The 27,885-nt window shown below is 49.2% G+C and overlaps 1 protein-coding gene across 4 annotated transcripts in view; it reads left to right on the plus strand.

The window, feature by feature from the left end:
• Nucleotides 1-11,099: 11,099 nt before the first annotated feature.
• The window catches only part of UNC13B (unc-13 homolog B), a 341,072-nt gene continuing 324,286 nt past the window's right edge, over nucleotides 11,100-27,885 (plus strand). For all 4 annotated transcript variants that reach the window (XM_063957658.1, XM_063957634.1, XM_063957642.1 and 1 more), the window contains exons 1-2: nucleotides 11,100-11,549; nucleotides 24,514-27,053. In XM_063957658.1, the coding sequence (XP_063813728.1) occupies nucleotides 24,620-27,053 (2,434 nt within the window). In that variant the 5' untranslated portion in view covers nucleotides 11,100-11,549; nucleotides 24,514-24,619. The remainder of the gene's footprint in view (nucleotides 11,550-24,513; nucleotides 27,054-27,885) is intronic.

Here is a 27,885-nt window from a genome sequence, read left to right on the forward strand (position 1 = left end):
CAGTGACTGATAGAACATCACGCGGTGTAGGGAATATCAGTGACTGATAGAGCACCACGCGGTGTAGGGAATATCAGTGACTGATAGAGCACCACGCGGTGTAGGGAGTATCAGTGACTGATAGAGCAACACGCGGTGTAGGGAGTATCAGTGACTGATAGAGCAGCACGCGGTGTAGGGAGTATCAGTGACTGATAGAGCAACACGCGGTGTAGGGAGTATCAGTGACTGATAGAGCAGCACGCGGTGTAGGGAGTATCAGTGACTGATAGAGCAACACGCGGTGTAGGGAATATCAGTGACTGATAGAGCACCACGCGGTGTAGGGAGTATCAGTGACTGATAGAGCAACACGCGGTGTAGGGAGTATCAGTGACTGATAGATCACCACGCGGTGTAGGGAATATCAGTGACTGATAGAGCAGCACGCGGTGTAGGGAGTATCAGTGACTGATAGAGCAACACGCGGTGTAGGGAATATCAGTGACTGATAGAGCACCACGCGGTGTAGGGAGTATCAGTGACTGATAGAGCACCACGCGGTGTAGGGAATATCAGTGACTGATAGAGCAGCACGCGGTGTAGGGAGTATCAGTGACTGATAGAGCACCACGCGGTGTAGGGAATATCAGTGACTGATAGAGCACCACGTGGTGTAGGGAATATCAGTGACTGATAGAGCACCACGCGGTGTAGGGAATATCAGTGACTGATAGAGCACCACGCGGTGTAGGGAGTATCAGTGACTGATAGAGCACCACGCGGTGTAGGGAATATCAGTGGCTGATAGAGCAACACGCGGTGTAGGGAGTATCAGTGACTGATAGAGCACCACGCGGTGTAGGGAGTATCAGTGACTGATAGAGCACCACGCGGTGTAGGGAATATCAGTGGCTGATAGAGCAACACGCGGTATAGGGAGTATCAGTGACTGATAGAGCACCACGCGGTGTAGGGAATATCAGTGACTGATAGAGCACCACGCGGTGTAGGGAGTATCAGTGACTGATAGAGCACCACGCGGTGTAGGGAGTATCAGTGACTGATAGAGCACCACGCGGTGTAGGGAGTATCAGTGACTGATAGAGCACCACGCGGTGTAGGGAGTATCAGTGACTGATAGAGCACCACGCGGTGTAGGGAGTATCAGTGACTGATAGAGCACCACGCGGTATAGGGAGTATCAGTGACTGATAGAGCACCACGCGGTGTAGGGAGTATCAGTGACTGATAGAGCACCACGCGGTGTAGGGAGTATCAGTGACTGATAGAGCACCACGCGGTGTAGGGAGTATCAGTGACTGATAGAGCACCACGCGGTGTAGGGAATATCAGTGACTGATAGAGCAACACGCGGTATAGGGAGTATCAGTGACTGATAGAGCACCACGCGGTGTAGGGATTATCAGTGACTGATAGAGCACCACGCGGTGTAGGGAATATCAGTGACTGATAGAGCACCACGCGGTGTAGGGAATATCAGTGACTGATAGAACATCACGCGGTGTAGGGAATATCAGTGGCTGATAGAGCACCACGCGGTGTAGGGAATATCAGTGACTGATAGAGCACCACGCGGTGTAGGGAGTATCAGTGACTGATAGAGCACCACGTGGTGTAGGGAATATCAGTGACTGATAGAGCACCACGCGGTGTAGGGATTATCAGGGACTGATAAAGCACCACGCGGTGTAGGGAATATCAGTGACTGATAGAGCACCACGCGGTGTAGGGAATATCAGTGGCTGATAGAGCACCACGCGGTGTAGGGAATATCAGTGACTGATAGAGCACCACGCGGTGTAGGGAGTATCAGTGACTGATAGAGCACCACGCGGTGTAGGGAATATCAGTGGCTGATAGAGCACCACGCGGTGTAGGGAATATCAGTGACTGATAGAGCACCACGCGGTGTAGGGAATATCAGTGACTGATAGAACATCACGCGGTGTAGGGAATATCAGTGGCTGATAGAGCACCACGCGGTGTAGGGAATATCAGTGACTGATAGAGCACCACGCGGTGTAGGGATTATCAGTGATTTATAGAGCACCACGCGGTGTAGGGAGTATCAGTGACTGATAGAGCACCACGTGGTGTAGGGAATATCAGTGACTGATAGAGCACCACGCGGTGTAGGGATTATCAGGGACTGATAAAGCACCACGCGGTGTAGGGAATATCAGTGACTGATAGAGCACCACGCGGTGTAGGGAATATCAGTGGCTGATAGAGCACCACGCGGTGTAGGGAATATCAGTGACTGATAGAGCACCACGCGGTGTAGGGAGTATCAGTGACTGATAGAGCACCACGCGGTGTAGGGAATATCAGTGACTGATAGAACATCACGCGGTGTAGGGAATATCAGTGGCTGATAGAGCACCACGCGGTGTAGGGAATATCAGTGACTGATAAAGCACCACGCGGTGTAGGGAATATCAGTGACTGATGGAGCACAACGCGGTGTAGGGAGTATCAATGACTGATAGAGCACCATGCGGTGTAGGGAATATCAGTGACTGATAGAGCACCATGCGGTGTAGGGAATATCAGTGACTGATAGAGCACCATGCGGTGTAGGGAATATCAGTGACTGATAGAGCACCATGCGGTGTAGGGAATATCAGTGACTGATAGAGCACCATGCGGTGTAGGGAATATCAGTGACTGATAGAGCACCATGCGGTGTAGGGAATATCAGTGACTGATAGAGCACCATGCGGTGTAGGGAATATCAGTGACTGATAGAGTATCAATGACTGATAGAGCACCATGCGGTGTAGGGAATATCAGTGACTGATAGAGCACCATGCGGTGTAGGGAATATCAGTGACTGATAGAGCACCATGCGGTGTAGGGAATATCAGTGACTGATAGAGCACCATGCGGTGTAGGGAATATCAGTGACTGATAGAGCACCACGCGGTGTATGGATTATCAGTGACTGATAGAGCACAACGCGGTGTAGGGAATATCAGTGACTGATAGAGCACCACGCGGTGTAGGGATTATCAGTGACTGATAGAGCACCACGCGGTGTAGGGAATATCAGTGGCTGATAGAGCACCACGCGGTGTAGGGATTATCAGTGACTGATAAAGCACCACGCGGTGTAGGGATTATCAGTGACTGATAGAGCACCACGCGGTGTAGGGAATATCAGTGACTGATAGAGCACCACGCGGTGTAGGGATTATCAGTGACTGATAGAGCACCACGCGGTGTAGGGAATATCAGTGGCTGATAGAGCACCACGCGGTGTAGGGATTATCAGTGACTGATAAAGCACCACGCGGTGTAGGGATTATCAGTGACTGATAGAGCACCACGCGGTGTAGGGAGTATCAGTGACTGATAGAGCAGCACGCGGTGTAGGGAGTATCAGTGACTGATAGAGCACCACGCGGTGTAGGGAATATCAGTGGCTGATAGAGCACCACGCGGTGTAGGGATTATCAGTGACTGATAGAGCACCACGCGGTGTAGGGATTATCAGTGACTGATAGAGCACCACGCGGTGTAGGGATTATCAGTGACTGATAGAGCACCACGCGGTGTAGGGAGTATCAGTGACTGATAGAGCAGCACGCGGTGTAGGGAGTATCAGTGACTGATAGAGCACCACGCGGTGTAGGGAATATCAGTGGCTGATAGAGCACCACGCGGTGTAGGGATTATCAGTGACTGATAGAGCACCACGCGGTGTAGGGAATATCAGTGGCTGATAGAGCACCACGCGGTGTAGGGAATATCAGTGACTGATAGAGCACCACGCGGTGTAGGGAATATCAGTGACTGATAGAGCACCACGCGGTGTAGGGAGTATCAGTGACTGATAGAGCACCACGCGGTGTAGGGAATATCAGTGACTGATAGAGCACCACGCGGTATAGGGAGTATCAGTGACTGATAGAGCACCACGCGGTGTAGGGATTATCAGTGACTGATAGAGCACCACGCGGTGTAGGGAATATCAGTGACTGATAGAGCACCACGCGGTATAGGGAGTATCAGTGACTGATAGAGCACCACGCGGTGTAGGGAGTATCAGTGACTGATAGAGCACCACGCGGTGTAGGGAATATCAGTGACTGATAGAACATCACGCGGTGTAGGGAATATCAGTGGCTGATAGAGCACCACGCGGTGTAGGGAATATCAGTGACTGATAGAGCACCACGCGGTGTAGGGAATATCAGTGACTGATAGAGCACCACGCGGTGTAGGGAATATCAGTGACTGATAGAGCACCACGCGGTGTAGGGAATATCAGTGACTGCTGGCATGTTACATGCGTTTCCCATTCTCAGTAGTTGATGGCAAAATGTACAGAGCACATATTATAAATTAGCTTTTCCAAAATCCTATATTTTAAAATGACCTGACCCCTCTTAAAAGACATATACTTCATCTATACGGGGCGAGGTCGCCCCCCCCTACCTCCGTTGATGGACAGGAGAGTAGCCGGTTACAGAAGGTTTTCCATCCCTCGTGTCCAATCAGCGATATTTATCACCCTCTGTAGAACCCTGAATATTTTAAGAACTGTCCTCGAGATTCAAAATGTCTATGCTATCTGTCAATCGCTGTTTCATTCCCGTGCGCGGTCTGCCGGTGAAGAGGGGGGCAGGCACAGGCGTCGTCATACTGACGCTGTGTAACCTCTTGGCGGCTTCTGACCAGCGCAAGCGAGTGTATCTGCGACACGCTGACCTCCGTAATTGAATGAATGACTAAAGCGTGTTGTGCATCTGCTTTTCCTCTGCTCACGTTAAGATGAGCTAGGAAATGCCACAGGCGCTCTGTCAGCCGCCAGTCATTCCGACGTATCGTCGTCGTGTCATGATTATTCATGTTTTGTCTCTGCAGCTGGAAGGGGACCTGTGACACAAGGCCTGGCCAGGGCCACAAATAAGGCAGCGCTGCTCTTTTGTAAATGCCAGGTGGTAACGAATTGCGCCCTTTGTTATTACACGTGAACAGCGGCCCAGCCTGATGGGTTTGTGTGATTGTGAAAATGTCCGATATCAACCGGCTGTTACTTGAAGCTGATTTGCTTCAGATGATGGTATATGTATTGCATACATTATTCATTTACTAAATGTCGTAGTGTATGTTAACTTCCAGTGCCCTCCTGTGCCTTTCAGCAATGCCTTTGTATGAGCAGGCAGGCGTTATTCTGGTAACAACAATCTGTGTATATAGGGGGTCATTCCGAGTTGATCGCTCGCTAGCTAGTTTTAGCAGCCGTGTCAACGCTGTGCCGCCGCCCACTGGGGAATGTATTTTAGGTTAGCAGAAGTGCGAACGTATGTGCAGCCGAGCTCTGCAAAAACAGTTTGTGCAGTTTCAGGGTAACTTTGAACCTACTCAGCGCTTGCGATCACTTCAGCCTATTCGTGTCCGGATTTGACGTCATACACCCGCCCAGCCACGCCTGCATTTTTTCAGACACGCCTGCGTTTTTGCAAACACTCCCTGAAAACGGTCATTTGACACCCAGTAACGCCCCCTTCCTGTCAGTCTTCTTTCTTACAAACTGAGCACAACTACAGCGGGCTTTGTACCTGTACGACGTGCGTGCGCATTGCGGAGCATATGCATGCGCAGAAATGCCGATTTTTAGCCTGATCGCTGCGCTGCGAACAACGGCAGATAGCGATCAACTCAGAATGACCCCCATAGTGCAGTTATAGACAATGCACGCCACCTGTCTTTAGCATAGACCCCATATGCCTCTAACCCCCTCCCCCCACTCTCCCAAATCACCCCTTCCCTTCAGACCCCTCACATAGCTCACTTGCTCAGAACATTCCATAAGCCCTTTGAAACGTCATTTACCCCAACACTCCCACTTGCCCTAGAACAACCTCCATGCCTACCTCAGATACATTGTTGATTACCTTGGTTGTTTTTCTTGTGTTGTATCTATTACAATTATCTTCTCATAACTTAAGTGACCTACACATTGGCCGAGGTGCCGCCGATCTGCCCGACAGCCGATACGGCCGTTGGACAACCCGGCGGCGGAGGGGTGACGGGGGCAATGAAGTTTCTTCACTCCCTGCGTCACCCGGCCCCATAGCCCTGCATGCTAATATGGACGAGATTGTCCATATTGGCTTGCAGGTATGAGCGAGCCAACACCAACGATGAACGAGCGCGGGGCCGTGTGTCGTTCATCGTTGGTGTATACACACTGAAAGATATTAACAATATCTCATTCATTAATGAACGAGATCGTTCATATCTTTCAGTGGTATCGCGTAGTGTGTAGGGCCCTTTACTGTCTGAATTAATAATAAGAAAACTCACCATGTTCGGGTGGGGTCTGAGACTCAGGGTCGACAGTGTCTAGGTCGACACACCTTAGGTTAACACCAATTGGTCGACACGCCTTAGGTCAACACCAGAAATAGGCCTACGCGGCCAATAGGTCAACATGAACAAGGTCGACATGAGTTTTTTTATGTTTTTTTTTGGAGTTGTTTTCTTCATAAAGTGACCGGGAACCCCAATTAGTGCACTGTGTCCCCTCGCATGGCAAGTGAACTTCGGGCAAGGTGCCTCGCTCCGCTACCACTGCACTCTGCACAGGTTACCGTTACCAGTCATAGTCCACGTGGATCGTAAAGTATGAAAAAGTAAAAAAAAAAAATTCAAAAAAATGCGAAACTCATTTCCACCTTTTTCCATGTAGACCTTGTTCATGTTGACCCAGAGTCTGGATATCGTTCGGGTATTAATCTTGATCTACTACCATGTTACGGACTGTGTGTGAAAAGTGACAGTTGGGAGCAGAACGCTATAGAAGGTTTCCTGCACCCCCTCCAATGACTCGCCTACCAATCACTAATGATACAGTAATTTTTTAGAAGGATTCCTGGGACAGTATGTAATTGGTAGAATGTGTCCAACCAAATCTAAGTTGCATTTTACATTTTAAATGAAACTTGACCCAGTAGGGCCAGTTACCCCTTAGCTGGCAGCGAGGAGGGCTGCATGTTTGACCATCCTTCTGAAACTCTGATTTATTAGTTACATGGCCAAACTGTGCTTTAATTCCCCTGGATTGTATTGTTATGTGTGTACAGTTTTTTTCTTGTGTGTTTTTTTTCTCTTCCACCCATTGAGTCTAAACAATAGAACTCTAAAATTAATTACATATTCCGATGCCGGCAGGGACTCGTGTCCTGTGCGATATACCAAAGTGGTTAATCCAGTTCTAATTCTGGAGACCAGCGGAAGCACCCCCAGCCTGCCGGACTAATCCGCTTCATAATTCATCATGTCTCCCGGCAGAGTCGTCCTGCCGAATCCCCCGTGGTTTGATAAATCCCGGCTTCGCGGGGTTACTTCTGCTGTAGGTACATTATTAAATGACGGTGAACACGCCACGATGCTGCAGGGATAATTGTTGTCTCCGTTCTGTAGATGGAGGGCTGCTGTGGCGTCTGGAGATTACGTTCTGTTTTAGGTTTCATTCTGAATCAGTTATTGTCTCAGACACTTGCAGCCGCCGGTGCTGCCCCTTAGACTGGCTGCCTCTCATACATGTCTTGTGTGGGTTTGTGAGCGTCTCGGCGCAGGAGGCTGTACCCGTGGGAATGACACCTTTTGCAAAGGTGGAAATCGTGAGCGCTAGTTGTAACAAAATGTTCAGTTTTACACTTGTGTCTCCCGGGAAGCATCAGATCTGCTTCCGCCCTGGTGGCTCCTTCCACCTCCTCAGTGCCGCTTTATCAGGTATCTCCCAGAATAATGTGATCAGCTATAAGGGACTCGCTCAGACAGGACCTCTTAAGCTTTCCTCCGGTCACTGGGAAGAACCGTGGTGGGATGTCTCAAATGGCAGATCCCGACAAACTGCACTGACGCACTCTCCATGTTGCTAGTTGCCAGTGATGGACCTTCACAACTAAGATGCCTGGAACGTGGGGCTGGGCACTGGGGGGCCGCTTGTCCAGCATCACAGTGGTATTTGGTAGTGAGACTGTGAAAATGTTCAGACAGTTACAGTAAATCCTAATTACAATCTGCACGTGTGATTTTCTCCTGTTATAAAGGCATATTACACCCATGAGCCATTGCACCTCAGTGGTTAATGTGCAAGCCGTGTCCTCTTCATCCGCAAATCTACACCCCCCCCTCTGGTGGCTAGCGTGCAATACATTCCTTCCTCCTTTGCAGGCTAGTCAACAATATGGTTGTCTGCTGTTAAATTCTATGTTTGCTCTTCTCTCCTCTTCTTTCTTTTCTCTCTCCCTCTTCTCTCCCCCCCCCCCCCCCCCCACTTCCTTTTTACCTCTCTCTCCCTTCTTTCTATGCTCCCACCCCTTCCTTCTCTTTCTCTATCTCCCCTTCCCCTTTCCACCTACCTAATATACCGCTCCAGTCTTTGGGGTCCATTTATCAAAAACTATTTGCAGCTAAATGGGGGGGGGGGGGGGGGGGGTTGCTGCATTTCCAGCCAGCAGAGGTTTCCCCTGCAAGTGGCCGCGGTACATAATGCGGCCAGCGGGGACCGCGCCTCTGCAGCAGCACATCGCAGGCACAGGCTCTGGACCCGGTGGGATGCCGGTTGTCAGTATACTCGGCAGCAAGTCCCCTCACGGGCTTGCTGCGCTCGCCTTCCTTCCGGCCCGGTGGCCACCTTTGCTCGCCATAGGTTATATCCCCCCTTGGGTGGTGCAGTGGACTCACCACTCTAGTGGGAATACCGGGATTCCGACCGCCAGCATTTCCCTGCCTTTTGGGATTCCGGCGTCTGTATCCTGAACGCTGGTATCCAAACAGGCGGTATATTAACTGCATGCCCTGGACCCTGCCTGTGCCAGATGATACATCCTGTCAATATAATCGCATATTGCAATGAATTCCTGGGCGCTAATATCATGCCCAAATTGCACTGAACATGCAATCAGTGATAAATGGGCCCTCTGTCTCTTATTGAAGCTGTCCTTTTCCATCTATATTTATTTGATGTGGGGAACTGGGCATTCAGCAGCGGTTGCGGGTTGCTTTGCTAGGTGATTACGGTGAGTTTGTGGCCAGGGTGGGGAGGGGTGAATGTCAGCGTTGCTCATTGCAGCCATTCTTAGTGGCAGTGGGGGATTGTGGACAGAGTGTGGAATTCACTCTTCCCCAGGCCGCCTCGCTGACTGCCGCTGTCTATGAATGGAATTACAGAGCCATTATTAGTAAAGGCAAAATGCTTTTAGACTGAACTTAATTTCAATTCACGGGAAGCGCCGATCATTTCTCCAGCGCTGTCGCCTGGCTGATAAATGCCTGGGTCACTGGGCGGCAGATAGTAACAAATTCCTTGGCCCAGTGCAGCTTCCTTCTGCCTCAAAGATGCTAATTAATTCCAGTTAAATTCCCTATTTACTTGTTCTGCTAATAATAAATGTCGTACAATGATGCTAATTGTCTTTGTCTGGGGGATGAAGAGTTATTTGCCTGCAGTGAGAAGCATCTGACATAACAGACATGATGGAGGTTAAGTCCCCGGACCACACTTTGCTGCAGATTATTTACAGCGTCTCATCTCCGCCTGTATAACCATTGTGCTCAGAGCAGCCTGGGGACACGTCTGTAACCTTGTGTGTGTATCATCCAGCGTCATAGCACGCTTTCCCTCACACTGTCATTGCTGATGGATTCCCAGATAATATCATCACAAGTTGTTGGCTGTGTTTAAGGCATGGAATGCGTGCGGTTCCAAGCGTATAGTTGCTGTAAGTTGGATTTGGGTCCTTACTGACACATCGCTCATCTCCTGATATACTTTGTGCTGCTGGGGGACCCTGCTCCTCCCACTATATAACTCTCAGTCTGTGACTTCCTGCTGCCTCCATTCCCCTCCTCACATCATGTCACTGCCCCTGTCACATGCAGCCCTGTCCTCACTGACACATCACTCATCTCCTGATATACTCTGTGCTGCTGGGGACCCTGCTCCCCCCACTATATAACTCTCAGTCTGTGGCTTCCTGCTACCTCCATTTCCCCTCTGCATGTGGCTGGGGAATGGATAGAGCACCCTGAGATGCTGTACATTGGACGAGGTTGAGGTTTATCCCCAGGTCCGACACTGTGCTAATCTGTGAACAGAAAGCGAGTGCATTTGTGGCCGGCTTTCCTGCAGCTCTGAATTGGCCCCCAACCCTTTATTACCAGTTTCCTGGAATGTTCATCTCTTCACCAAACCGTATAGATCTCTTATTAGTATGTAATCTCCAGACGCGAGGCACCATTGCTGCAATCTCTGCTCCATTGCCGGAGACCTTATTATCTTTTCACACTACTGAACTGTTTTCACACTTCTCTAATTTTTTTCTTTTTTTTTCTTTTTGTATCGTATGTTTTAATATTTCCCCAGTTGGCATTCTTCCCTTTCACCACACGTGGGCGCTGTTCATGATGCATTTTGAGATTTCCTGTACGAGTCTGATTTTTGGGTGCCTATATATAAGTGGTGCCATCAGCTGGCTGTGCCGCGGAACACCAGTACCCCAGCATGTTACCCTGACGATATTACACCTGCATAATAAATATCACTGTATGTTTTACTTTCCCTCCCTATCTCCAGAGTGCAGGGTACCCTGAGATGCATATTATCCCTGCCTCCCGAAAGCTGCTTCTTTTTCGCCTTATGTCAGAAATTCAGAAACGCATCGATCGGTGTTAGCACAGGTTATTCCACTCTGGTGGTGAAGTGGTTAAAGTAGCTAACATGGGGGGGTGTGGGGGGATGCTGTATACAATTCTACAGACACAGCAGTGGCTGACAGCTCTGGTGGGAGTGGGTGGAAAGCTGTGGTGGGCATCGATATTCCCATCAGACACTAATTAATATTGCCGTACAGACTCATTTGTGATAAGAGGTCTGATGGATTTGCAGGCTGCAGTAATCTCTCCCTGCCTTCCGTCGCTGTGAAGTCTCCTCTGTCTCAGCTCAGTCATCATTCCTGCTTTCCTGGGAGCCCTGGCTGGGAGTGTGGTTCCCGCACAGTTTTGAGGAGTAGCTGTGGAGGGGGGGGGGGGGGGGGGGTGTCTTCGTATATAAGTAAGATTGGAGACGGGAGGCAGCAGGAGAGGAGGAGCACACTCTTGTAAGGAGCAGAGGTTTTCTTGCGCTTGATGTTCAGCATTTCCTCCGTCTGATTGGTCTTCGCCACTCTGCAAGTTCCCCCGGCAAGCACTAAGTGGATTACTGCAAGTTCTGCGGATCGTGCTTGGTGTTCCGGCTGTTGTGTGTCTGTCGCTATTGAGCCCGGTTTGTGTCTTTGCAGCTGCTCGTCTTGGGAAAGGCTGGAAGCCCAGACAGCAACGTGGGGCAAAGCCATCTCCTCTGGGTCCTCTCGATTGGCACCGTGGTCTCGCCTGCTGTCTCTGTGCCCCTCCCGCATGGGTCAGGGGTGCCGCGGCCAAGCTAACACCTGCCCTTGACTTCTTTCTGAAGCTGCAAAAGTTTTCTGGTCCCCCTGGGTGGGCTCTGCCTCCCGTCTGGGTTGCTTGGTGTAGTGGGTAAGGATCACAAGGTAAGTGTTCAAGGTAAGGCAGGAGCGCCAGGACGTGATGGAGTCTACTGGCCAGATCACTGTGGGTTGGTGACCCGAGGAGTAGGGATGCGATATTGGGTGGTCACATTAACGTTGTACCATGTATTTGGTGAGTTCTATCCCGGTGTTTGCTGGACATGTGAGTTCTGGAAGACTGAGGAGCACTATAGGGAATGTTACCGAGGAGCACTATAGGGAATGTTACTGAGGAGCACTATAGGGAATGTTACTGAGGCGCACTATAGGGAATGTTACTGAGGAGCACTGTAGGGAATGTTACTGAGGAGCACTGTAGGGAATGTTACTGAGGAGCACTACAGGGAATGTTACTGAGGAGCACTGTAGGGAATGTTACTGAGGAGCACTGTAGGGAATGTTACTGAGGAGCACTGTAGGGAATGTTACTGAGGAACACTGTAGGGAATGTTACTGAGGAGCACTGTAGGGGTGTTGCTGAGGAGCACTGTAGGGAATGTTACTGAGGAGCACTATAGGGAATGTTACTGAGGAGCACTGTAGGGAATGTTACTGAGGAGCAGTATAGGGAATGTTACTGAGGAGCGCTGTAGGGAATCTTACTGAGGAACACTGTAGGGAATGTTACTGAGGAGCACTGTAGGGAATGTTACCGAGGAGCACTATAGGGAATGTTACCGAGGAGCACTATAGGGAATGTTACAGAGGAGCACTGTAGGGAATGTTACTGAGGAGCACTATAGGGAATGTTACTGAGGAGCAATGTAGGGAATGTTACTGAGGAGCACTATAGGGAATGTTACTGAGGAGCACTATAGGGAATGTTACGGAGGAGCACTATAGGGAATGTAACTGAGGAGCACTATAGGGAATGTAACTGAGGAGCACTATAGGGAATGTTACTGAGGAGCACTATAGGGAATGTTACTGAGGAGCACTATAGGGAATGTTACTGAGGAGCACTATAGGGAATGTTACCGAGGAGCACTATAGGGAATGTTACTGAGGAGCGCTGTAGGGAATGTTACTGAGGAGCACTATAGGGAATGTTACTGAGGAGCAATATAGGGAATGTTACTGAGGAGCACTATAGGGAATGTTACTGAGGAGCACTATAGGGAATGTTACGGAGGAGCACTATAGGGAATGTAACTGAGGAGCACTATAGGGAATGTAACTGAGGAGCACTATAGGGAATGTTACTGAGGAGCACTATAGGGAATGTTACTGAGGAGCACTATAGGGAATGTTACCGAGGAGCACTATAGGGAATGTAACTGAGGAGCACTATAGGGAATGTAACTGAGGAGCACTATAGGGAATGTTACTGAGGAGCACTATAGGGAATGTTACTGAGGAGCACTATAGGGAATGTTACTGAGGAGCACTATAGGGAATGTAACCGAGGAGCACTATAGGGAATGTTACCGAGGAGCACTATAGGGAATGTAACTGAGGAGCACTATAGGGAATGTAACTGAGGAGCACTATAGGGAATGTTACTGAGGAGCACTATAGGGAATGTTACTGAGGAGCACTATAGGGAATGTTACTGAGGAGCACTATAGGGAATGTAACCGAGGAGCACTATAGGGAATGTTACCGAGGAGCACTATAGGGAATGTAACTGAGGAGCACTATAGGGAATGTAACTGAGGAGCACTATAGGGAATGTAACTGAGGAGCACTATAGGGAATGTAACTGAGGAGCACTATAGGGAATGTTACTGAGGAGCACTATAGGGAATGTTACTGAGGAGCACTATAGGGAATGTTACTGAGGAGCACTATAGGGAATGTTACTGAGGAGCACTATAGGGAATGTAACCGAGGAGCACTATAGGGAATGTTACCGAGGAGCACTATAGGGAATGTAACTGAGGAGCACTATAGGGAATGTAACTGAGGAGCACTATAGGGAATGTAACTGAGGAGCACTATAGGGAATGTTACTGAGGAGCACTATAGGGAATGTTACTGAGGAGCACTATAGGGAATGTTACTGAGGAGCACTATAGGGAATGTTACTGAGGAGCACTATAGGGAATGTAACCGAGGAGCACTATAGGGAATGTTACCGAGGAGCACTATAGGGAATGTAACTGAGGAGCACTATAGGGAATGTAACTGAGGAGCACTATAGGGTATGTAACTGAGGAGCACTATAGGGAATGTTACTGAGGAGCACTATAGGGAATGTTACCGAGGAGCACTATAGGGAATGTAAATGAGGAGCACTATAGGGAATGTTACTTTGGTAGCTGCCTCCAGGCATTGCATGTTTTCCCTGTCAGGCTGCAATGAGTCCGCATCATAAAGTAGATGGGTACATCTCTTAGATAGTCAGCTCCCCTGACCAGTACTTCACATAAGCATCTGCACACTGTGATTTCCTAGTATAGTGCAGCCTTTATAAACCAGACAATTACAGCCGGTCCTTCATTCTCCACCCCAGGGGGTAATAGACTCACCTCCAGCCACTAAGGATTATGCCGATATATCTGTGACTTGTATTGCTGTTTTGTTCAGTCACTTAACCCCCCCAATCCCTCCTGATATTATATACTTTATACCACCATTACCCCCTGACCTCCAACACATATGCCCTCCTCTGGGGGTGGGCAAGTTTATGTTAACTAAACAATACCCCCCCCCCCCCCCCTCCCTCAATTCTTGCTGGCAGAGTTAATACCAGTTACAGGCTGAGAGGGTTACATCGTACTTGCTATATGTTCTTTCATCGTGCTCTATATGTATTAACTCTGAGTGGCTGGGGATGAGCCTGTATCTCCATGGCTGTTGTAGAACTACAAGTGCAAGCATTTGCTGCTTACCCAAACACCTGGAGAGCTACAAATTGCCGTTCCCAACTCATGCCATAGCCAGGCTCTGTACTATGATACCTCAGTGTTAGTATAAGCTGAGTTTATGGGAACATTCAGGAGTTCCGTCTTCCATTTGCTGGTTGCTGCATTCACACTCCAGACACTGGGATGAGGGTGGCTAATCCCAACGGAAAGGCTTGATTGAAAATGCGCTATAAAGCTGCTTGGTGATATATATATATACACTGCTCAAAAAAATAAAGGGAACACTAAAACAACACATCCTAGATCTGAATTAATGAATATTCTTATTAAATACTTTGTTCTTTACATAGTTGAATGTGCTGACAACAAAATCACACAAAAATTATCAATGGAAATCAAATTTATTAACCCATGGAGGTCTGGATTTGGAGTCACACTCAAAATTAAAGTGGAAAAACACACTACAGGCTGATCCAACTTTTATGTAATGTCCTTAAAACAAGTCAAAATGAGGCTCAGTAGTGTGTGTGGCCTCCACGTGCCTGTATGACCTCCCTACAACGCCTGGGCATGCTCCTGATGAGGTGGCGGATGGTCTCCTGAGGGATCTCCTCCCAGACCTGGACTAAAGCATCCGTCAACTCCTGGACAGTCTGTGGTGCAACGTGGCGTTGGTGGATGGAGCGAGACATGATGTCCCAGATGTGCTCAATTGGATTCAGGTCTGGGGAATGGGCGGGCCAGTCCATAGCATCAATGCCTTCGTCTTGCAGGAACTGCTGACACACTCCAGCCACATGAGGTCTAGCATTGTCTTGCATTAGGAGGAACCCAGGGCCAACCGCACCAGCATATGGTCTCACACGGGGTCTGAGGTTCTCATCTCGGTACCTAATGGCAGTCAGGCTACCTCTGGCAAGCACATGGAGGGGTGTGCGCCCCCCCCCCCCCCAAGAAATGCCACCCCACACCATTACTGACCCACTGCCAAACCGGTCATGCTGGAGGATGTTGCAGGCAGCAGAACGTTCTCCTTGGCGTCTCCAGACTCTGTCACGTCTGTCACATGTGCTCAGTGAGAACCTGCTTTCATCTGTGAAGAGCACAGGGCGCCAGTGGCGAATTTGCCAATCTTGGTGTACTCTGGCAAATGCCAAACGTCCTGCACAGTGTTGGGCTGTATTCACAACCCCCACCTGTGGACGTTGGGCCCTCATACCACCCTCATGGAGTCTGTTTCTGATCGTTTGAGTAGACACATGCACATTTGTGGCTTGCTGGAGGTCATTTTGCAGGGCTCTGGTTGTGCTCCTCCTGTTCCTCCTTGCACAAAGGCGGAGGTAGCGGTCCTGCTGCTGGGTTGTTGCCCTCCTACGGCCTCCTCCACGTCTCCTGATGTACTGGCCTTTCTCCTGGTAGCGCCTCCATGCTATGGACACTACGCTGACAGACACAGCAAACCTTCTTGCCACAGCTCGCATTGATGTGCCATCCTGGATGAGCTGCACTACCTGAGCCACTTGTGTGGGTTGTAGACTCCGTCTCATGCTACCACTAGAGTGAATGCACCGCCAACTTTTAAAAGTGACCAAAACATCAGCCAGAAAGCATAGGAGCTGAGAAGTGGTCTGTGGTCACCACCTGCAGAACAACTCCTTTATTGGTGGTGTCTTGCTAATTGCCTATAATTCCCACCTGTTGTCTATTCCATTGGCACAACAGCATGTGAAATTGATTGTCAATCAGTGTTGCTTCCTAAGTGGACAGTTTGATTTCTCAGAAGTGTGATTGACTTGGAGTTACATTGTGTTGTTTAAATGTTCCCTTTATTTTTTTGAGCTGTGTATATATATATATATATATATATATATATATGTAGAAGCATTTATCGTGAATTGTGTGAGCCTCCTGTCCCGCACACACCTCCGTCTCTTCTGTCTCGCTCACAGCTTCTGTTGTCACTCTGCTTTCCCATGCTTATACCAAACACTCTTCAGGCTGCGCCATGTAACACTGCCCTGCACCCTGATTGGTCCAACAGTAATGGTTTACGTTGGATCCTGTTATGAAATGTAAGGGCACAGACATGGCTTCTCTCCAGGTGTATTACCGTACTGCTGGAAGATATGTAGATTGGATCTGGTTAACTCTTTATTGCTCACAGCGGGAACGAAGGTGAATCACAAACTCTATAAAAAGAAATTTAAAAAAAGTTTTGTTAGGTACTGAGAATAATACACACGGCGGAGTCAGATTATTATGACCAGCAGCTAATAGCCAGAGTAACCACTGTGTGCAGCGCGGACAGCAGCGAGACGGGCTGATCTGTCATGTTAGACACACATCTGGCAGCCCCCAGGGTCATTGTGACAGTGAGCTGCTCCGCTGTAGCACATCGGTCGGCCCTCACACATCATCGTAGCTGACGTTCACCTCTCACATCAATGGCACGTAGTGCATCGCAGTTTCCACGTCGGTTATTCGCAATGATGCCATTTGTCCAGTCACGAAGCACCTTCACCGCAGCAGCACGCGGACAGGTCACACACTGCGCTGTGTCAGAGATATTACCACCCTTGGCCCAAAAGCCAATAATCATCCCTTTATGCAACTCGGATAAATCGCCCCTTTTACCAATAGCAGTAACGAGTGATATGTGTGCAGACGGCCTATCACACACCTTATATACCCACCAAGCCAGCGCACGTCACGTGACGTGCTTCATGGGCTACATATTGCCGACGTCACATGTAGGAGGCGCTCATAATAATGTGACTCGACCATGTGTTATGTATATATTATGTGTCTAAAAAAGATCGGGCCATATAAATATTCTTTGAAAGCTTCTGTTTTCTGGATTGCATATCAGTTCAGGCGCGCCTCGCGCCTCAGTGATGTCACTGGTTCCTAGTGCGTCACTAGACTGGTTTTTGTACTTTAGCTATGGAGCTTGGTTACATTTTTATCTATGACCTTTTTTCTATCACACTTTTGTAGGCCTGATTCTGTCACAGTACACAGTTATCCTCTATATGGCGCCATAAGGGTTCCACAGCGCCTAACAAAGTAAATAAACTGAGCGAAACAAGAAACAGTGACTTACAGTACAAAAGAATTAACATTGTTGCACAAACTTCCCTTCATACAGATACTCCAGCGTTTGCAATGCCTTTTGGCTAATCAGCTCATATTAGAACATTCCCACTCATTTTAGGGTTCTCTTGTCCAGTATCCACTACCGTCTAGGGCAGGCATGTCCAACCTGCGGCCCTCCAGCTGTTGTGAAACTACATATCCCAGCATGCCCTGACACTGTTTTGCTGTCAGAGAATGCTAAAGCTGTGTCAGGGCATGCTGGGATGTGTAGTTTCTCAACAGCTGGAGGGCCGCAGGTTGGACATGCCTGGTCTAGGGCGAGACTTGTTGCAGCAGTGTAGTCTGGAGACCCCATTGGGATCCCTCGCCCCTTTATACAGTAGATATTACAGGCCGCATTCCACATGGACTCATTGAGGCTGAATCTGTCTGGGAGCAAAGCAAAATAAGAAAGGAGCTTTGCAATTGGACAGGCTATGCGGCAGGGTCAAGCAAATACAGGTGTGACCACATACTTCTATCCATGTACGCGAACGGGTCCTGCGATGAAGGTAGCAGGACGGCAGCAGATTGGCAGTAATTGGCAGTCTGTTGCCGCCTGGAGAGGGGGCGGCAAAAGCCTCCATTCGTGAAAACGTAGGCGTGTCGCTAGCATTTAGGCGGAGGAAAGAGACCAGGGATCCCCGTCATTGGACAGGGATTTCTTGGCCTCTGCGTCGGGCGACTGGCGCTGCACCAAGGGTGCCGCAAGCTGCCCGATGGTGGTTGTGAGGTCCTGCGCTGCATCCTAGGCAAACCACTGATGATTGTTAACCATGGACGGTCAGTGACCATCCCTACTGCAGTGCAACATGGCTAAGATGCACAGTGACCTGGTGTTCTATTAACCAGCCTCATTACCAGTCCATGGTGTTGGTGTCTGGGATCTGCTCCTGTGTACTGCACAGTTAATATGGGGTTATAGGAGAGTATTGGGAGGTTGAGAAGTGACTGGTAACTGTTTGCAGGTATGTTCTGGTAAGCTGTGTATGCACATGGCTGTAGGGCCATTCACCTATAACCCATTAGAGAAGAGAGCATTTCAGCAGAAGCCCCAGTAGCTTAGGACCCTGTAATTAGGGCAGATTTTTCCTCCCGCTAACAGAGCAGCCTAGGACCCTGTACTTAGGGTAGGCTTGTCCTCCTGCTCACAGAGCAGAGCAGCCTAGGACCCTGTACTTAGGGCAGGCTTGTCCTCCTGCTCGTAGGGCAGAGCAGCCTAGAACCCTGTACTTAGGGCAGGTTTGTACTCCCGCTCACAGAACAGAGCAGAGCAGCCTAGGACCCTGTGCTTAGGGTAGGCTTGCTCTCCTGTTACAGAGCAGAGTAGCCTAGGACCCTGTACTTAGGGAAGGCTTGTCCTCCTGCTCGTAGAGCAGAGCAGCCTAGAACCATGTACTTAGGGCAGGTTTGTCCTCCCACGGACAGAACAGATCAGAGTAGCCTAGAACCCTGTTCTTGGGGCAGGCTTGTCTTCCCGCTCATAGAACAGAGCAGAGCAGCCTAGGACCCTGTACTTAGGGAAGGCTTGTTATCCTGCGAACAGAGCAGCCTAGGACCCTGTACTTAGGGCACGCTTGTCCTCCCGCTAACAGAGCAGAGCAGCCTAGGACCCTGTACTTAGGGCAGGCTTGTCCTCCTGCTCACAGAGCAGAGCAGCCTAGGATCCTGTACTTAGGGCAGGTTTGTCCTCACAGAGCAGAGTAGCCTAGGACCCTGTACTTAGGGCAGGCTTGTCCTCCTGCTCACAGAACAGAGCAGGGCAGCCTAGGACCCTGTACTTAGGGCAGGTTTGTCCTCCTAACAGAGCAGAGCAGCCTAGGACCCTGTACTTAGGACAGGCTTGTTCTCCTGCTCACAGAGCAGAGCAGCCTAGGACCCTGTACTTTAGGAAGCTTGTCCTTCTGTTCACAGAGCAGAGTAGCCTAGGACCCTGTACTTAGGGCAGGCTTGTCCTCCTGCTCACAGAACAGAGCAGGGCAGCCTAGGACCCTGTACTTAGGGCAGGTTTGTTCTCCTCACAGAGCAGAGTAGCCTAGGACCCTGTACTTAGGGCAGGCTTGTTCTCCTGCTAACAGAGCAGAGCAGCCTAGAACCCTGTACTTAGGGCAGGTTTGTCCTCCTGCTCACAGCACAGAGCAGAGTAGCCTAGGACCCTGTACTTAGGGCAGGTTTGTCCTCCTCACAGAACAGAGCAGCCTAGGACCCTGTACTTAGGGTAGGCTTGTCCTCCTGCTCACAGAGCAGAGCAGCTTAGGACCCTGTACTTAGGACAGGCTTGTCCTCCTGCTCACAGAATAGAGCAGAGCAGCCTAGGACCCTTTACTTAGGACAGGCTTGTCCTCCTGCTTACAGCACAGAGCAGAGTAGAATAGGACCCTGTACGTAGGGCAGGCTTGTACCGCTGCTCACAGAACAGAGCAGCCTAGGACCCTGTACTTAGGGCAGGCTTGTCCTCCTGCTCACAGAACAGAGCAGAGTAGCCTAGAACCCTGTACTTAGGACAGGCTTGTCCTCCTGATAACAGAGCAGAGCAGCCTAGGCTCCTGTACTTAGGGCAGGCTTGTCCTCCTGCTCGCAGAGCAGCCTAGGACCCTGTACTTAGGGCAGGTTTGTTCTCCTGCTCACAGAGAAGATCAGCCTAGGACCCTGTACTTAGGGCAAGCTTGTTCTCCTGCTCACAGCACAGAGCAGAGCAGCCTAGGACCCTGTACTTAGGACAGGCTTGTCCTCCTGATCACAGAGAAGGGCAGTCTAGGACCCTGTACTTAGGACAGGCTTGTCCTCCTGCTCACAGAGCAGAGCAGCCTAGGACCCTGTACTTAGGGCAGGTTTGTCCTCCTGCTCACAGCACAGAGCAGAGTAGCCTAGGACCCTGTACTTAGGGCAGGTTTGTCCTCCTCACAGAACAGAGCAGCCTAGGACCCTGTACTTAGGGTAGGCTTCTCCTACTCACAGAGCAGAGCAGCCTAGGACCCTGTACTTAGGACAGGCTTGTCCTCCTGCTCACAGAACAGAGAAGAGCAGCCTAGGACCCTTTACTTAGGACAGGCTTGTCTTCCTGCTCACAGCACAGAGCAGAGTAGCCTAGGACCCTGTACTTAGGGCAGGCTTGTACCGCTGCTCACAGAGCAGAGCAGCCTAGGACCCTGTACTTAGGGCAGGCTTGTCCTCCTGCTCACAGAGCCGAGCAGAGTAGCCTAGAACCCTGTACTTAGGACAGGCTTGTCCGCCTGATCACAGAGCAGAGCAGCCTAGGCTCCTGTACTTAGGGCAGGCTTGTCCCCCTGCTCGCAGAGCAGCCTAGGACCCTGTACTTAGGGCAGGTTTGTTCTACTGCTTACAGAGCAGAGCAGCCTAGGACCCTGTACTTAGGGCAAGCTTGTCCTCCTGCTCACAGCACAGAGCAGAGCAGCCTAGGACCCTGTACTTAGGACAGGCCTGTCCTCCTGATCACAGAGCAGGGCAGTCTAAGACCCTGTACTTAGGAGAGGCTTGTCCTCCTGCTCGCAGAGCAGCCTAGGACTCTGTACTTAGGGCAAGCTTGTCCTCCTGCTCACAGAGAAGAGCAGCCTAGGACCCTGTACTTAGGGCAGGCTTGTCCTCCTGTTCACAGAGTAGAGCAGCCTAGGACCCTGTACTTAGGACAGGCTTGTCCTCCTGCTCACAGAGCAGAGCAGTCTAGGACCCTGTACTTAGGACAGGCTTGTCCTCCTGCTCACAGAACAGAGAAGAGCAGCCTAGGACCCTTTACTTAGGACAGGCTTGTCCTCCTGCTCACAGCACAAAGCAGAGTAGCCTAGGACCCTGTACTTAGGGCAGGCTTGTCCTCCTGCTCACAGAACGGAGCAGAGTAGCCTAGAACCCTGTACTTAGGACAGGCTTGTCCTCCTGATCACAGAGCAGAGCAGCCTAGGCTCCTGTACTTAGGGCAGGTTTGTTCTACTGCTTACAGAGCAGAGCAGCCTAGGACCCTGTACTTAGGACAGGCCTGTCCTCCTAATCACAGAGCAGCCTAGGACTCTGTACTTAGGGCAAGCTTGTCCTCCTGTTCACAGAGTAGAGCAGTCTAGGACCCTGTACTTAGGGCAGGCTTGTCCTCCTGTTCACAGAGTAGAGCAGTCTAGGACCCTGTACTTAGGACAGGCTTGTCCTCCTGCTTACAGAACAGAGTAGGTAGCCTAGGACCCTGTACTTAGGGCAAGCTTGTCCTCCTGTTCACAGAGTAGAGCAGTCTAGGACCCTGTACTTAGGGCAGGCTTGTCCTCCTGTTCACAGAGTAGAGCAGTCTAGGACCCTGTACTTAGGACAGGCTTGTCCTCCTGCTTACAGAACAGAGTAGGTAGCCTAGGACCCTATACTTAGGGCAGGCTTGTCCTCCCGCTCACAGGGCAGAGCAGCCTAGGACCCTGTACTTAGGGCAGGCTTGTCCTCCTGTTCACAGAGCAGAGCAGTCTAGGACCCTGTACTTAGGGCAAGCTTGTCCTCCTGCTCACAGAACAGAGTATGTAGCCTAGGACCCTGTACTTAGGACAGGCTTGTCCTCCCGCTCACAGGGCAGAGCAGCCTAGGACCCTGTACTTAGGCCAGGCTTGTCCTCCTGATCACAGAACGGAGTAGAACTCTCCCTATCTCCACATTCTCCACCTTTACAGTTTTGTTCCTGTGGCTGTCATCACAGCTTACACAACAGCTGGGATTCACATTGTGTTCAAATGATTAAACTCATCAGCTGAAATCCTCGCTGTGTCGCTGCTGCGGGGCACGATGTCTCTTCTCACATTTAGCACAGAGGATGGGGGGGGGAGTGTTACAGAGCGGCCCTCAGACGTTCAGAGCTGGAATTCTCAGCCAGAACCTGCACACTGTGATGGCACCCATTCTGCCAGCTGCACCAGTGTTCTGCCGGCACGTCCCTCATTATAGGCAGGCCCTTTCAGTGCCCATGCTGACTTGTTGGGCTGAATGATGGTTCTTTACTGAAATTGTCCCCATTGTCAGAACTTAGATCTCCTGCTACAGTATATGTTTCCATCGAATAGCCGCATCATTAAGCCGGGCTCATTAGCGATCCTCAGTATTAAGGCAGCGAATAAACCTCCCAGGCTGGCCGGAAAGTAGGAGGAAGCGGATTTTCCTTGTGGATACAGAAATACAGCAGGATCTTGTTTTGGCTAATTGATATAAAAATAAAATAAATAACAAATGGAAGCGTCTAGCACAACACGGCGGCAGCACAACGGCAATTTGCCAGCATTAATCTGCTGCTCCGGAGGCTGCAGATATTTCACTGCACAGATTTAATGTCAGCATTTCATGTGCGCTCAGAACGGAGATTCTGACGCTTCTAGCAGCGCGCCTGAAATGTTTTCATCGCTTTCAAATTGGATAATTCAGTCTCTTGCACATATGTGTTTGACATATACACTGACAACGTAAACGAACCCATTAGTCTGTTGTATCAGATCACTTTTGTGTCTCTAATGTATTCACATCACAAGTCCCGGTATTACCATGCATCTGCATGAAGTCTCCTGTCAGAATAAAATATCCTGTTATACATGCTTTTATTTTTTTAAATACAACCATCTAGTGATGGCGGTGTGTACATGGCAGGACTTGGAGTGTCACTCAAGTAGCCCCGATCTATAAGAGTGTTGTTGGCATATCCTCAATCCTTTTGCCATGGCATGGACGGAAAAATAGCCGCGGAAGTAGGCTCGCAGTCAGTGCCAGAATCACACGTGAAATATTCAGCACTGCCTGCGGAACCTTATAAAAATGTCGATTGGTAATGTGCACACCTGTGCTCCAGAAAGGGAAGACGGAAAACATGCACTGCTTGTGTGCCTTGAGCAATTTATTTAATAAGCACCGACTTCAGCCATCATATGCTTGTACTAAATGGAACTTTGTTTTCATATCTTCATTTGCTAATACACAACGTTCGTAAACAGATAAATTGCCGCCACTGGAAAGTTGTTTTGCAAACCCGTTTCGTTTCCTATAAAACGACAGTAGGTTATATCAGGTCTCAGTCTTCCAAAGTCACATTTCAGCAAACCTGGGAGGATATATACCGTAGATTATATTATAATTATTGTTACGTTTTTCAAACTATGATTCTGTTTTCTAATTATTGGTCACCGACCTTGGTTTCTATTTTGCAAGCTGAATTTGTAGAGCAGTCAAATGATGCAAGTTGATGGTGCTGAATAGAAAACATGGCATACATATAGGTGCTAACACAGTATATATAAATGTTCTCTTCCCGGTGGCACCAAATGAGCATGTTTTATTTATAGGGTTCCCTACAGCTTTTAAGCAGCTAAAATGCTTTTTTTCTGTGCTGAGACCATAATTATGAAATACTGCATCCTCCCCAAGCTGTAAGCATATGAATCACAGAACAAAGTAATATAGCAACAGGTGAAGTCCAGCTCCTTCTCCCTGTATGAGGTTTCCATAGCAATAATAATTTTAGCTCTTCACCTATATGGAGACATATGTCTGCAGGGGTATACAATGCCTGCTGTCACCCGTTGGTATAGAATACAATGTCCTGTGATAGAACATAACCTTTTATATATACGGTAGAGCTAAACATCTCAATGTGAATGCATTTACTTGCTTTCAGAGTTTTGCATTCAAAGAACTTCACCCATTATGTAAATTATACTGTAATCTTCCCAAACTAGCACAGTAGTGGGTGCGGGGGGTACCCCACCTCCTCTCTCATCAGCTCTCCTGATGGTGGTCTGTAGGTGGCTTCTGATTGATGCCTCTAGTGTACCGAGGTCCAACTGAACAGTCAGCCCCTTGATGCTGTAGATCCAAACCAGTTTGGAGGTGTCCGAGCAGCTGGAGAATTGGCCGACCTCCCTGGGCATTTTAGGCATGCTCACGGTGAACACATAGCCCTTTCTCCCATAATTCTTATAGATAGGGAAAGGGTGTTGCCATATAATTTTAGACAATGGTGTTGGTTGTTCTCACAGTACAATGTCTTCCCCATATAATAGCTACATCATGAAGGAACCTTTGATGAACGTTGCCCTTGGAAGGCTGACTGCACCCTAAAGTTTGCTTTGAGGCATAAAGCTATGCAAAGGCCAGACGCTACAGTCGATGATGTTTGCCAGAAGGAAACTGAAAAAAAACGAAAATCTTACTGTCCTCCAGCACAGAAACTATCCCGTGAAAATCTTGACCATAAAGCAGTCCAAGAGGCAAAAATTAGCCCTGTGTCTGAGAGAGAAGATGAAGAGGTTACTGCAAGGGCCAGTGGATAAGATATTGGCAAACCATGATAACCGGATTTCACCGGTAGAGCTTGATACCGACCTGTTTATGTGTGGCATAAAAAGGAAGTCACTTAACACGGACATCCAAGCCGCTTGCGACCTCATGGAGCAGACTGCAGAAGGCAAGCCAGGAATTAATGTTGATCCTAACAAGACAGATTCCAAGTGGGACACAGGGTTTCAGTTATCTGTAAACTCAGAGGAGCAGAAAAGTCATGACCTCGAGGAGGAGAAGAACACCAAAGAACAGTGCTCTGAATTGCTTTCTCCTTGTCAAACTAACGGGCTACCAGTCGACCAACAGGATCTGTCCACTATAAGTATTACAATGAGCTGGAAGGAGATCACTGAAAATAGTCAGCTTCTGTGCCAGGACATCCCATCTGAGTCCAGCTCTGAAAGCAGCTCTGTCATGAGTGATCGGTCTGGGGATGTGGTGGACTATATCATCAAGGAATTGCAGGGTATCAGTCGAATTCAGGCCGAGATTGCAGAGCTGCGACAGCACTTGAGTTTGATAAAAGGTTCGGTGGATGAAGTCTCCACTTGCGTCGATTCTGTTCTGAATGAGATCGAAGTGTTGCAAGTTGGTAGCGGCTCATCCCCAAAAAGACCCGCACTTAGAGAATCTTGTGGTGACTCCCTGATTGAAGAGACTGTGTTGTGTTTTTATGGAATCTCAGAACATGAAGATGAGAACGTGCTGGAGAGGGTACACTGTCTATTGTGCGATCACCATTGCTTTAATGGCATTCAAAGCAGAGACTATATAAAAGAGGCTTACAGGCTTGGCTCTGGGTCCAACACAGTGCTAGGCCCAAGACCAACAGTTGTTAAACTCTCTCACCCTGATCACAGAGACTTTATACTTCAAAGATCAATCAACTTCCAAAGCTCTGGAGTGAGGATCGTTCCATATGAAGAACACAGTTTTCAAAATAGACTGAGAGCAAATTCTCTCTCCGTCCTTCAGCATGGTCTGAGAGAAAACCGCTGGAGCTCCTTGAGCCTAGATAAGGAGGTGGTGCGGACAGATGACACTGGAGGCGAGCGTAAGACTGAGTCATTCCGGATAAGGTATCAAAACAAAAGTACAGAGGTCCCTTGTGGTGGAGAGGAGTTTCTTTTTGCACAAAAATGTACATTGGCAAAAAAATGCAGTTTATCAGAGGGGGAGATGGCCAGAGGTGACATGAGTGAGACCACCGAGCAGTGTCTACAAAAAAGCGTCAGTCATCTTTGCATCCGTCTTGACTCTCAGGAATCTCAGAAGAGCTTGCATTCACCCAATGTGTCGTCTTCCCCTGGCGAAAAATCAACATGTCGATGTTCTAGATTGCTAGCGCATTCCAATCACTTGAGCACATCATCGGAGACGGAGGAAGCGGCGATCGCCATCCGCAGGTGCTGCTCAATTGTCGATGACCATGATGGAATCTGTAAAGGGGACGTCGACCTGGATTCCAGGGTACAGTTTCGCAGTACAGAGAAAATTAACGTGATTATTAAGGATCCATCTGGCAGTTTCACCTCCTTAAGCTTTGATGACACAGTAGGCAAGTGTTCTGCCGGAACCGTAGGAGAATCCTTGAAGGAAGTGGTCCACATAGACCTAGACGGCCAAGAGAAGACCGGCCATGTCTTTAGAGATTTCCTCGATCAGCCAGATGAAAACATAGATATAGTAGACATCAAGTTTTATGCAAATAAATTAGGCAAAGCCCTCAATCATTTCCGGTCCGCTTTAAAAGTTGTTTTTCATAAACTTGAAAGTCCGGACGCCTTTATGGAACATAAAGAAACCGTGTTTCCAGTGCCTGATTATGAAACTCTACAAAGACTCAACAGTATCGGCAGTGGTCACTTCAACGATAGTCTTCCTACACATTCCAGCATGAGTAACAGCTACAGTTCCAGCTCAATTCTAAAAGAAGATGCATATTTTGTGCTCAACAGGGTCCCCTCGCTAGCCCATGAGTCCTCTATCCCGTCCTTGGTCCTGTCCCCTGATGTAGACCTGAATGGCCCTGAGACAGTGGCTTCTCCTGAGCAGGTGCTTGAAAGTGGTGACCTCTCTGTGGGGGTCAAGGAAGGCAAGCCTCTCAGACTGGACCAAGTCTGCGTAGAGACCATCTATCTCAACAAGTGCATCAACAACTTCAAAAACGTCTTGCGGGAGAAGAAGAAGATGCAGCGGAAGCTCCTGAAAGATATTGTACAGGAAACCTTCTGGACTTCGGCTGAAGAAATGAGCTCAGGTATTTCATTATGCAGCCATTTTTGTTGGTAGAGGAGTCGGGAGGGCGATGGAATCACAGAGAAATGCTACAGATCCCCGTTCACGTTTGCAGGCCAGAAAGCAAGTTGCGTCAGTCCTAATTGATCAGTGGTTTGTACGTTTCCACCTGCAACTTTCACTAAATGCGTTTCACTAACGTCCTAGAGGATGCTGGGGACTCCGTAAGGACCATGGGGATAGACGGGCTCCGCAGGAGACATGGGCACTAAGAAAAGACTTTAGACTATGGGTGTGCACTGGCTCCTCCCTCTATGCCCCTCCTCCAGACCTCAGTTTATTACTGTGCCCAGAGGAGATGGGTGCAATTACAGGAGCTCTCCTGAGTTTCTGTGAGAAAAGTATTTTAGATAGGTTTTTTATGTTCAGGGAGCCTGCTGGCAACAGACTCCCTGCAGCGAGGGACTGAGGAGAGAGAAACAGACCTACTTTTTAGTAGCCTCTGTTTCTTAGGCTACTGGACACCATTAGCTCCAGAGGGATCGGTACGCAGGTCTCACCCTCGCCGTCCGTCCCGGAGCCGCGCCGCCGACATCCTCCTCACAGAGCCGGAAGATAGAAGCCGGGTGAGTATGTGAAGCAAGAAGACTTCGTTTCTTCACTGAGGTAACGCACAGCACTGCAGGTGTGCGCCATTGCTCCGATACACCTCACACTGAGCGGTCACTGTAAGGGTGCAGGGCGCAGGGGGGGGGGGGGGGGGGGCGCCTTGGGCAGCAATAGGGACCTTATCTGGCAAAAATAACTTATATACAGCTGGGCACTGTATATAAGAAGAGCCCCCGCCAGTTTTT

The sequence above is a fragment of the Pseudophryne corroboree genome, chromosome 1, assembly GCF_028390025.1.
Source record: "Pseudophryne corroboree isolate aPseCor3 chromosome 1, aPseCor3.hap2, whole genome shotgun sequence".
Classification (NCBI taxonomy): Eukaryota; Metazoa; Chordata; class Amphibia; order Anura; family Myobatrachidae; genus Pseudophryne; species Pseudophryne corroboree.